Source organism: Megalobrama amblycephala, unplaced genomic scaffold (assembly GCF_018812025.1).
Source record: "Megalobrama amblycephala isolate DHTTF-2021 unplaced genomic scaffold, ASM1881202v1 scaffold419, whole genome shotgun sequence".
Lineage (NCBI taxonomy): Eukaryota > Metazoa > Chordata > Actinopteri > Cypriniformes > Xenocyprididae > Megalobrama > Megalobrama amblycephala.
Genome location: NW_025953368.1, coordinates 53,419 through 66,814, shown reverse-complemented (window position 1 = coordinate 66,814; position 13,396 = coordinate 53,419). Strand labels below are relative to the sequence as shown.

Sequence of the window (13,396 nt, the reverse complement as noted above, 5' to 3'; positions counted from 1 at the left end):
AAAAGTGGATAAGTATTCATACACAGCGCAGATCATAATCAGTGAGCATGTTTTTAAATAGTTGTTTTCTAAATAAAGTTTAAGGACGCTTGGTGGTGACGTTGATCCATGACCATGGTGTGCTGTAGTCCGTTTATAGCCTACTGTTAGCCTTTTATATCTGACGACTTTATTTAGGCTTCAAAATCTATAAATGTTGTGTTAACTTGTAAAGATTATCTTGATAGACAAAACGTGTAAGTGTCATAACCCTTTGTTAAACACAGAGCTTATTTTCTGCGATTTTCCAAAAGTCTATGGGAAAAATGATTGATCGAGGGAACCCGTGCGCCGCTAACTTCTGGGTTGGCCTATAAAAACGCGTCATCCCTGGGGTACTCTATGGCGTCTTGAAATAAGACAGACACGTGAGGGAATATAGAAATAGGTTAGAAAGACCTTTTGCTACTAAGTTTCAGTGATTTAAAAGGGTTAGTTCACCCAAAAATGTAATTCCTGTCATTAATTACTCACCCTCATGTTGTTCCACACCTGTAAGACCTTCGTTCATTTTCAGAACACAAATTATGATATTTTTGATGAAATACAAGTGTTTCTGATCCACACATAGGCAGCGAAGTCATTGCAACCTTTGACGTCCAGAAAAGTAGTAAAAGCATCGTTAAAATAGTCAACGTGACTGCAGTGATTCAACCTTAATGTTATGAATAGACGAGAATATTTTTTGTGGGTATTTTTTGTATGTCGTTGCTGCCAAGGTGTGGTATGGAATGACTTTGGTAAAGTTGGTTTTATATTCGCACATTCGGACATCCGTATTCAATAGCCTTGTTAATCACACTACATTGGACATTCAGTGGACATTCACAAGTAAATATGCCATTAAAACAATACTTGCCTATTTTGATCGACTGTGAAAAATGTTGTAAGTTGACAATCGTTGGTTGTCAATATCATGTCGCTGCTTAAAATTTGCAAACAGTAATGACAATGCTTTTTTAAAAAACAACAAAGAATCAGTAATGACCACTTAAAATGTTTCATTAACACAAAATCCGGGTTCAGACTTGAAGTGAAATAAAACCTTTGTTTGACAGAGGGAATATTACTGACAAAGCTTAAAAATTATGCAGCAGTCTGTCTTATTATAATGCCTGTGCCAGTGAAAGCTTAATAACGTTTAAACTAATCCAGATATGTAATATCATTATTTTCTCCATATATGGGACCTTATGTTAATCATATTTTTACAGTCTTTTACAGTTAAAATTACAATCATTTTAACACACACACAGAACACACAGAGCACACAGGCAGGCGAGAATCTAACAGGAACTGGGCCGAGGTAATTTTGCTATCTGGGAACACTGTTTCAGTGTTTCTTTTAACATTATGTAGATTGGACTCATATAAACACAGATCAGTGTTCACTGAGGATTTTGCTGTGTATGTTGTACATTTCAGCATCTATCCAAACAGTTTTATACATAAATATTATTTTATTTTATTTTACATATATATATTTTTAAAATAATTATTCTACAAGTATGTGTATTTTATGTCTGTTTCAGGGCATATGTATCAGTGGGGAAACGATCCTCACAGCAAGAAGGTTCGAGTCTTAGCTAAGCCAGAAAATCTTTCTTTCAGATCTGTGATGTGTGAATTACAGATGCTAAGTTGTCTAAAGGTATGTCTGAACGTGTGTTTTACTGCATATGGATGGATTCGTGGCTGTTATTTGTACTTTGTTCGGAGGTTAACGTCTATAGGGGATGTTCAGAACATATTAAAAAAAGACGTCATAAAAACGTTCATTCTGACTCCTCAGTGTCAACGTACGACTTTTGTGACAAAGACGGACATAAGACGGACATCTTCTCGACATAGTGGGTTGAGATTAAAATATGTCAAATATTTCGTTCGTGTTGTTTCTACATTATTTACATTTTCATATGATCTTGAGGACCGCCCATTTAAAACAACCTAACTTAACCCACTGTGTGATTTCCGTTTCACTTTGACAAAATTAGACTCCAAGAAAGAAGAGGAACAGAGCACGTTTATTTCATTGAATCTTCTCATGAGGAAACGTGGATGAAATGAACTTTATTTATATTTTGATCTCAGCGAGTATTTTGCTCGACCATGGTAAGACATTTATCTGTTATATAATATGTTATATATGGCTAATCTCTTTTCTGGTCTAGCCTACGATTAAAAAAAGAAAAGAAAAGAATGATGTATTATTAATTTATTTTATTTTAATAAATTTGAGTTTTATTGCTAATTTAACTTGACATAAATTCATTTATTTTTTTATATTTGTAATGCTCTTTGAAAAATGGCCAAATTCTGACAGTAACAAACCATTTTCCATTAAAACAGTAATATACTGTAGAAAATAATGCACTAATGTAAATCATTAGTCTGTTATTAATGTAACAATGGATAAAGCACAGTATGAATTCAGTGAATCAAGAGACTATGTGATGGTTATGTCTTCACCAACAAGTCACCTTTATTTATATAGCACTTTTTACAATGCAGATTGTGTCAAAGCAGCTTTACATTGATAACTGGTATATAATTTTGGCTGCACAGCAGCTCTTAAAGAATAGTGTCAATGCAGGCAGATCAAAGCACTGTTGAATATCAAATGTCAAGTCAAATGTCAAGTGTCCCCAACAGAGGTGGGTAATCCAGGGGTCAAAGAGTAAAAGTCCTGCCATATTTTTATTCCACCCACTGAAGCATTAATGAGATAAATAAGTGATTAATTGAGTGATGATTGAGCATTATTGAAGACACCTGATGATAACAAGCAGAATCACCAAAGAAGAAAATCACAATTTTTAAGTTACCATCATCAAGATCAGGGTTTGTAGGATCACAGTGCTGCTGTAATCAATAATGTAAATCTAACTCAGAGATTGAGCTCTAAATGAGTTCAGTGATTCAGATCAAATAATGACTATGTGAAAACATAACCAACAACACCTGATCGTCTTTTAACTTTGCTTTTCTGGTTGGTTTTAATGCAGTTAAAACTGCCCAAACAAAATCTAATATTAAAAAGTCAAGGATCAAGAGCTCAACTAAAGCCGAGTTCAGATTGCACGATTTTAGTCCCGATTTTGGCTCGCCGACAGGTTTTGAGAAATCGCCAACAAATGCCCGAAATCACAGGCAAATCGGTGCTCGTTCACGCGAGTGACAATCACGCAGTGTGAATGAGCAAAGACGTGATATGAGAGAATCGCCGACGAGTCGCCGACACCCGTGAGATATTTGGCATGCTAAATATCTGGACCTGTCGGCGATTCAAAATCATGCAGTGTGAAAAGTGTTCTGACTGAAAACTACATCGGCGATGACCGACAGCCAATGAGAGAGCAAGATACAGAGCAGCGGGGAGTTCAGGGAGGAGTTATAGACCACAATATCAGCAAGCATGGCTTCGTTTCACATAAACATTACAATTATATCAAACAAAAACAAAGCACAAACATTTGCTTGACCATCCGCAACATCAGCACATTGAAAAGTTATGTATTTAGTTCCAACTGTCGTTGCAGAACACACAATCCACACAGTCTCTTTCTGTTGTTTATGTTGTTTTCGCTGCAAATCAGCGCACAGGCAATTCATATTTCAAGCTTCTTGCGGACTACTATTTTTAATAATAATCCCACCGTGTGTCTCAATCAGCTCCCTAGTTCAGTAGTCAGAGCACTGATCAGGGTATCAGCCACATTTACTTTCATTATATAGCCTACTGATTCACGACCTAGGGAGCTAGGGAGCTGATTGAGACACAGGGCCAGTCTCACGTGAGAACTCCGGTCTTGAACGCGTGATATCGCGTTGTTTCCTTGTCACGTCTCGCGTGTGCTTGGTTGTGAAACGTAGTTTGCGCGCCAGACAGATTTGTCGGCGATTCTTCCTATTGCAAAGTCATGCAGTGTGAAACCTTCTGTCGCCGATCCATCGTGCAGTTTGAACACAGCAGCAACTGAATGCTGGCCAAGATAATCATGCAGTGTGAAAAGAACAGTGACCCGACTACTTTGAAAATCGTGCAGTCTGAACTCGGCTTAAAACAAACCCTGACCTCGATGATGGTAAATTAAAAATTATCTCATTAATGCTTCAGTGGGTGGAATAAAAATATGGCAGGACTTTTACTCTTTGACCCCTGGTTTACCCACCTCTGGTCCCCAACTAAGTAAGCCAAAGGCGACAGCGACATGGAACCCAAGCTCCAACAGGTTACATCAGGTGGCAACAGAGGTGTATAGTCCAGGGGTCAGAAAGTAGAAGTCCTGCCATATTTTTCATTCCACCCACTGAAGCGGTGTTAAAGATGGGATAATTAAGTGATAAATTGAGTGACGATTGAGCATTATTGAAGACACCTGATGATAACAAGCAGACTCACCAAAGGAGAAAATCACAATTTTTAAGCCACCATCGTGGAGATGAGTGTTTGCTTTAGTTGAGCTCTTGACCCTTGACTTTTTATTTTAGGTTTTGTTTGGGCTGTTGTAATAGCTAGTCAAGCAAGCAGTAAGGATGATCAGGTGGTGTTGGTTATGTTTTTACATAATCATTATTTGACCTGAATAACAGAACTCCTTTACATTAGATTTACATTATTGGTTACAGCAGCACTGCGATTCTACAGCACAAGATCAGCTTTTTCAATATAATCCAAAAGGTTTCACAAAAGCTGTTCTGAATAAAAAAATAATAAATAAAAAAAAATTAGGCTCACACAGATGTCAAGTATCAGCCTGTGAATATCAAAGACGGTGACAAGCAGCATATTCTGATAAACAGATCAACTCTGAACATCAGAAAACAAGCTACTAAAAAGTCACATAATAACAGAAAAAAAAAAAAAATAGTGAGAATAAAGGAAATTACTAAGACAATTAAAGGGTTAGTTCACCCAAAAATGAAAATTATGTCATTAATGACTCACCCTCATGTCGTTCCAAACCCGTAAGACCTCCATTCATCTTCGGAACACAGTTTAAGATATTTTAGATTTAGTCCGAGAGCTTTCTGTCCCTCCATTGAAAGTGTTTGTACGGTATACTGTCCATGTCCAGAAAGGAAATAAAAACAACATCAAAGTAGTCCATGTGACATCAGTGGGTTAGTTCGATTTTGAAGCATTGAAAATACATTTTGGTTCAAAAATAACAAACTACCACTTTATTCAGCATTGTATTCTCTTCCGGAATCCTTTCCATTGAATTGATTCCACTGAATCCTTTCATCTGTCGGTGTTGGTAATGCACTTTTACGTCGTTGTTTTTGGCGATTAGGACATCCGCGACATGCACACTTACGCACCATTTTAAAAATATAGCAATACCAAAATACAAACAATGTAGAATAGCTTGAATACAGCTTGCGTCTCCCTCAGACTGTAAACGAAGCTCTGCCGCATCAGATAACACGTCATCAGCGTCTTACATCAGCACTGCGGAGTCGTAAACCTGGATGAACAACAGACTCGGAAGAGAATACAATGCTGAATAAAGTCGCAGTTTTTGTTATCTTTTGACTAAAATGTATTTCCGATGTTTCAAAAACTTCTAACTAACCCACTGATGTCACATGGACTACTTTGATGATGTTTTTATTATCTTTCTGGACATGGACAATATACTGTATATACACTTTCAATGGAGGGACAGAAAGCTCTCAGACTAAATCTAAAATATCTTAACCCTCTGGAGTCTGAGGCTGATTTGGGGCTTGGAGAAGTTTTGACATGCCCTGACATTTGTGCTTTTTTCAGTTGTTCATAAACATATAAATATATGAGTGTCATTACACTGTATTCAGCACAAACTAGGCTACAATAATATGTGAGGAACATGTATGTACATGTTTGTATTTTTGAAGGAATAATGTTTATGCGTGGTTATTGAAAAAACAAAAAACTTAAGTCACTGAAATAAGGCCAAAAAAAGTATATTAAATCTGTGTTCACAAGACTTTTGGGTATTGGAGGTTGTAGACTAGAGTTTTTGCTTCAGAATTATGTAAAAAATTATGCTGACTACTTCTTCATATAAAACAATATATTGATTTAGTTTTTGTAAGACACTTTTTGTCAAGAAACACAGTATGTGTGGAGGCGTGAATCTGCATGAATAATGGGCGCTTTACACCTGAGAAGACAAAAGAATCAAATAATAATGACCTGAAATGACTTGCATATTAATGAGGTCTTTCAGTCAGGTAGGCTGTGAAAAAAAAAACCCTCTGTAATAATGTCTCAGCTCATCATAAACAGCAATACTGTGAAATATTATTACAATTTAAAATAATGGTATTCTATTATATTCTTTAAAATATAATGTATTTCTGTGATGCAAAGTGTCTGAACAATTATGTTACCTCTATGGCATTTCATATAGGCTTTTAGCTTAAAAGCATGCACATTTGGAGAAATATTGATGGATTCTTATATATTTATGTCAATTTTCTATACTGAGAAGTAATATTTATTGTCATCACTATGAGTGCTGGACAGAGGTGGGTAATCCAGGGGTCAAAGAGTAAAAGTCCTGCCATATTTTTATTCCACCCACTGAAGCATTAATGAGATAAATAAGTGATTAATTGAGTGATGATTGAGCATTATTGAAGACACCTGATGATAACAAGCAGAATCACCAAAGGAGAAAATCACAATTTTTAAGTTACCATCATCGAGGTCAGAGTTTGTTTTAGTTGAGCTCTTGACCCTTGAATATTTATGATGGCCACCACTGTTGAAATTCACAGGATGATTCTTGATGTCTGTGTGTTTAAATGAGCTCTGTTTTTTTTTTTGTTTTTTTTTATCAGAACTCTAAAAAAAAAAATTTGTATTGATAAAGCTGATCTTGTGCTGTAGGATCACAGTAATCAATAATGTAAATCAAACTCAGAGATTGGGCTCTAAATTAGTTCAGTGATTCAGATCAAATAATGATTATATAAAAACATAACCAACAACATCTGCAGTTAAAACTGCCCAAATAAAATCTAATATTAAATAGTCAAGGATCAAGAGCTCACCTAAAACAAACCCTGACCTCGATGATGGTAACTTAAAAATTGTGATTTTCTCCTTTGGTGATTCTGCTTGTTATCATCAGGTGTCTTCAATAATGCTCAATCATCACTCAATTAATCACTTAATTATCTCATTAATGCTTCAGTGGGTAGAATAAAAATATGGCAGGACTTTTACTCTTTGACCCCTGGATTACCCACCTGGATACTGTTTTTTCAATTTCATACTTGCAGCCGGAGGGCGCTCTCTGTGCACATTTAGTCCACAAATTATTCTAATGAAGAAGAGGACAGCCGGAGGGCGCTCTCTGTACACCTTTAGGCCACAAATTCATATAAAGAAGAAAAGGAACTAGGAACTAACTCCATGTCTTCTAGAGATCGCTAACCATTGCTTTAACATCCAAATAAACACTTTTCAAGACAATAAATACACAATTGAGATGATGAATGCATGTATTGCCTCTGATTTTGCCTCTGCATAGCGCTCCCTCCGTGGGCGTGGCTGCATTAGCGGCAGAGGTGGGTAATCCAGGGGTCAAAGAGTAAAAGTCCTGCCATATTTTTATCTCATCCACTGAAGCATTAATGAGATAAATAAGTGATTAATTGAGTGATGATTGAGCATTATTGAAGACACCTGATGATAACAAGCAGAATCACCAAAGGAGAAAATCCCAATTTTTAAGTTACCATCATCGAGGTCAGGGTTTGCTTTAGTTGAGCTCTTGACCCTTGATTATTTAATATTAGATTTTATTTGGGCAGTTTTAACTACATTAAAACCAACCAGACAAGCAAAGTTAAAAAAAATGATCAGGTGGTATTGGTTATGTTTTCACATAATCATTATTTGATCTGAATCACTGAACTCATTTAGAGAATCTCTGAGTTAGATTTACATTATTGGTTACAGCAGCACTGTGATTCTACAGCAGAAGATCAGCATTTACAATACAGATTTTCTTTAAAAAAATTGTCCTTATCACAAAAAAAATATATATTTTAGACACACACAGACATCAAGAATCAGCCTGTGAATCTCAACAACGGTGAGATTCAACATATTCTGATCAACAGATCAACTCTGAACATTAGAAAACAAGCTACTAAAAAGTCACAGAAAAACAGCAAAATTGTAATAGTGAGAATAAATGAAATTACTGAGACAATTCATCTCATAATTTATTCATACATGGATGAATTTTGATTGGTGGCTCCCAGAATGCATTGCAACATGCTTTATGATGGCCACCACTGTTGAGATTCACAGGATGATTCTTGATGTCTGTGTGTTTAAATGAGCTCTGCTTTTTTTTTTTTTATCAGAACTCTAAAAAAGAAAAATTGTATTGATAAAGCTGATCTTCTGTATAATCACAGTGCTGCTGTAATCAATGATGTAAATCTAACTCAGAGACTGGGCTCTAAATGAGTTCAGTGATTCAGATCAAATAATGATTGTGTGAAAACATAACAAATACCACCTGATCATCTTTTAACTTTGCTTTTCTGGTTGGTTTTAATGTAGTTAAAACTGCCCAAACATACTCTAATATTAAAAAGGCAAGGGTCAAGAGCTCAACTAAAACAAACCCTGACCTCGATGATGGTAACTTAAAAATTTTGATTTTCCCCTTTGGTGATTCTGCTTGTTATCATCAGGTGTCTTCAATAATGCTCAATCATCACTCAATTAATCAATTATTTGTCCCATTAATGCTTCAGTGGGTGGAATAAAAATATGGCAGGACTTTTACTCTTTGACCCCTGGATTACCCACCTCTGATTAGCGGATAATGAGCTGAATCACGGACTTCTGACATAGCTCTCTTTTCATACAGATTACATAACAGAGAATGTTTGTTTTCGATTTGACTTGCACGATTTAAAACCTGACATTTCAACGTTTCTTTAGACGTAAGTGTCATTTTTTTTTTTGTCATTAGTATTCATAAGTTACAGTTCATTTTCTGAGAACTATCAGATTGGGAGAGGAGAGATCACGCATCATGTTAGTTTTCTTTATTTTACAAAAAGCACAACATTGTGTTTTTACTCTGAGTGTACACAAATAAAAGAAGACATTCTATAGTTTCAATTGATATATTACTTATGTCTCTATGACAAGAAATGACAGAGTATTTTAAGTCTGTTTTGCTGCAATGTGAAAAAAAAACTGCAAAACGCACCGGCGCGTTTTCAGACCTCAGGGAGTTAAACTGTGTTCTGAAGATGAACGGTGGTCTTACGGGTTTGGAACAAGATGAGGGTGAGTCATTAATGACATCATTTTCATTTTTGGGTGAACTAACCCTTTAAGATCATAATTTGTTCATGCAGCAATGCATGATGGGAGCCATGGATGATTTTTGATTGGTGGCACCCAGAATGCACTGCAACATGCTTTATGATGACCACCACTGTTGAGATTCACAGGATGATTCTTGATGTCTGTGTCTCTAAATGAAAGCAATTTTTGTTTTTTGGATCAGAACACCTTTTGCAAAATCCCTCAGATTACATTGATAAAGCTGATCTTGTGCTGTAGAATCACAGTGCTGCTGTAATCAATAATGTAAATCTAACTCAGAGACTGGGCTCTAAATGAGTTCAGATCAAATTACAATTATGTGAAAACATAGCCAACACCTGATCATATTTTCTCTTTGCTTGTCTGGCTGTTACAACTCAGTTAACAGCTCAAACAAATCTAATATTAAGAGTCAATGGTCAAGAGCTCAACTAAAGCAAACCCTCATCTCCACGATGGTGGTTTAAAAATTGTGATTTTCTCCTTTGGTGATTCTGCTTGTTATCATCAGGTGTCTTCAATAATGGTCAATCATCACTCAATTATCTCATTAACTTTAACACTGCTTCAATGGGTGGAATGAAAAATATGGCAGGGATTCTACTTTCTGACCCCTGGACTATACGCCTCTGGGTTACATGTGTTAAAATGGAGAGGAAAAAAAACCTTGGGAGAAGTCTGGGTCATTGGGCCAGCTCTCATAATACAAAACTATCAACACCCAACAAATTTTTTTCTCCACATCTGTTTCTGCCGTAACTAATGTGACTTGCAAAAACAGTTAAAGCAAACAGAGAGAGAAGAAAAAAAAAAAAACTGATGTATAAAAAGTCATGGGTCAAGAGTTCAACTACAGCAAACACTCTTCTCCTCAATGATAACATCAAACTAAACATTTTCAACAAAACATCAACATCTAAACCTCTGTTAATTCTCAATAAGATCTTCTGTAGAAATAAAGTTAAACAGGTCAGTAATAAGTGTAATAATGTGTAATGGCTGGAAGACAGTTGTAGTTTCTGCTCATATTTATTCCGTTCTTGTTCCTCTTTTCAGTGGTTCTGCTTGTTAACAGCAGGTGTTCATCATTAATGCTCAATCATCACTTAAATATTAACTTAATTATCTCACTGCAACACAGCATCAATGTTACTTTTACTCTGTAGTGTGGACACTAGAGGATGTTCCTGTGGGGTTGAAAGGGTTAAAGGTGTAAGATAAAAGGACACACCCACAAAATGTATTTTAACAGTAACAAACTGTAAGTTAAAAAAACACTATTGCCAGTAGTTTACTGTAAAATTGAGTTTTGTGGGTCACCATTGTGCTGAAGAATAGAGCCTGTGCTTAGGTTCAGGAGAAGATCAAAAGACTTTGATGATATACTGCATGTTGTTTTATTTAACAGATGGTGAATGAAAATCTTTCTATTTAAAATGTTTTTTTATTAAACTTTAAAGAAATGAGTTCATAGTAATGATATGCTCATATTATTAACATGTAATAAAATTAGTTTGTAAATTTAAATGGTACTCTGACAATTTGAGGCAGTTGGTTTCTGCGAATGAAATGATGTAACAAGTTTAATTTAGTTCATGGTATCTTTACAAAAACATACTGTAGATTACAGTAAATAACTGTACAATCAATAGTAAATTACTGGCAACAGTGTTGTCAGTATTATACTGTAAAAAAGCCCGGCAAGGTCTAACAGTGTACAAGAAAAAACGCTTGACCAAGCTTGGAGTTTATCAATTAGGCTATTGCAGTTTTATGTCGATGAATTGAAGTTGTGTGCTTGAGAACAATAAAAAAACACCTGTTTTTTAAAGGTGCAGAGGCAGATGAAGTGCCACAATGAATAAAGAGTATTTTTTTTTCTTGAGGTTACAGAAATCTTTTTATAAGGTATGATGTTCCTCAAACGTTCTTTAAACTTAATTTTGATTTAAAATTCAACATTGTAGGAACGTTGATTTGTAATATTACAAGAACATAAATTGTCCAGTTTCCTTAAGCTTCTGTAGACGTGTGACAGAAATAAAGTCAGTCTGGTTAGTAATAAGTGAAGCTGTTAATGCTGTTTGTGGAGTTGTTTAATCAGATCTTCAGAGATTTAATGTATTTTATCTTCAGTTCATCTAAGGCTGTGGCTGAAGAAAGTTGTAGTTTGTGTTCTTATTTCCAGAGGTGGGTAATCCAGGAGTCAAAGAGTAAAAGTCCTGCCATATTTTTATTCCACCCACTGAAGCAGTAATGAGATAATTAAGTGAAAAAATTGAGTGATGATTGATCATTATTGAAGACACCTGATGATAACAAGCAGAATCACCAAAGGAGAAAATCACAATTTTTAAGTTACCATCATCGAGGTCAGGGTTTGTTTTAGTTGAGCTCTTGACCCTTGCTTTTTTAATCTTAGATTTTGTTTGGGCAGTTTTAACTGCATTAAAACTGAATGTAAATCAACACCTGATCATCTTTTAACTTTGCTTTTCTGGTTGGTTTTAATGCAGTTAAAACTGGCCAAACAAAATCTAATATTAAAAAGTCAAGGGTCAAGAGCTCAACTAAAACAAACCCTGACCTCGATGATGGTAACTTAAAAATTTTGATTTTCTCCTTTGGTGATTCTGCTTGTTATCATCAGGTGTCTTCAATAATGATCAATCATCACTCAATTTTTTCACTTAATTATCTCATTACTGCTTCAGTGGGTGGAATAAAAATATGGCAGGACTTTTACTCTTTGACCCCTGGATTACCCACCTCTGCTTATTTCTCTTTCTTTCAGTGTTTGTTCACAGCAGGTGTTTGAATGATTGAAGAAAGAGTGTTTCAGGAACATCATACTACCTTTAAATAACATTCTACTAACATTAAGGAAACTGAAAATTTTTATGTTCTTGGAATGGTACAAATCAACTTTCCTAGAATGTTGAATTTTACATCAAAATTAAGTTGAAAGAACGTTTTAGGAACATTATGCCTTATAAAAACTTTCCTCTAACATCAAGAAAACTGGACGTTTTTAATGTTCACAGAACCAACAAATATTTAGAGAACGTTCTTATAACAAAATTCTGTTAACTGGGTATGTCCAAGTTGTTCAAGGTCCTTCATGGGACTTGTATATGTTTGTCTGATGAGTGAATGTGTAAATCAGCAATGTTCTTCTGCTGTTTGATTGCATGTGTTACATTATGAATTCAGACATATTTTTCTACCCACCGTCTCTATGATCTGTAGAAAAACATTTTCACAGTACTATTGTATATTGTTTTTGTTTGGCTTACAATGAACTGTTAATTTCTTCCCCAGGTGTTTTTCATGTTGGTTCAGATGGAGTGTCAGTGTTTGTGAAGGAGGGAGATTCAGTCACTCTAAACACTGGTAGTAAAACAAACCAACAAGAGAAGATTAAATGGTATTTTAATGACATTCGCATCGCTCAAATCAATGGAGATCTCAGCTGTATCTGTACAGAACTTCAGTGTAATGAAGGTACTGAGAGATTCAAGGACAGACTGAAGCTGGATCATCAGACTGGATCTTTGACCATCAGAGACATCAGATTCACAGACTCTGGAAAATATGAATTAAAAATCATCAGCGACAATAACAATGATAAGATCTTCAATGTTTCTGTCTGTGGTGAGTTGTTTACTGAATGTTTAAAATCCGATTATATATGTTCAGATCATTGTGTTTATTAGCTAAAATTATTTTTTCTTTGTCAATTACCTACATCATTAATCAGTTGAGGTTGATTAGAAATTAATTAAATGAATGAATCCCTTTCTTATCATCTGTTTAAATTGATCTATTATTTCATACTAATTTTTCCCTTTTGAGAGAACTCAGTGCTGTCATTTACTGATGGTGTGGCCAATTCACACCAATGCAATAATGTCCCATGGAGCACCCGAACATATAAACAGGGTGCTTGCAAATATGTCATCAGCTTTATTGTCTTCAGGAAGCTGCTCAAGTGCTGTG

At 35.4% G+C, this 13,396-nt stretch overlaps 1 protein-coding gene and 1 long non-coding RNA gene across 2 annotated transcripts in view; one reads left to right on the top strand and one right to left on the bottom strand.

Moving 5' to 3' along the window:
• The first annotated feature begins 1,648 nt into the window (after positions 1-1,648).
• Positions 1,649-13,396, top strand: part of LOC125261506 — a 24,478-nt gene continuing 12,730 nt past the window's right edge. Inside the window, exons 1-2 of the mRNA XM_048180061.1 lie at positions 1,649-2,151; positions 12,719-13,051. Coding sequence (XP_048036018.1) covers positions 2,103-2,151; positions 12,719-13,051 — 382 coding nt within the window. The 5' untranslated portion in view covers positions 1,649-2,102. The remainder of the gene's footprint in view (positions 2,152-12,718; positions 13,052-13,396) is intronic.
• Positions 12,813-13,396, bottom strand: part of LOC125261508 — a 19,821-nt gene continuing 19,237 nt past the window's right edge. Inside the window, exon 4 of the long non-coding RNA XR_007183327.1 lies at positions 12,813-12,982. This is a non-coding gene — a long non-coding RNA (uncharacterized LOC125261508). The remainder of the gene's footprint in view (positions 12,983-13,396) is intronic.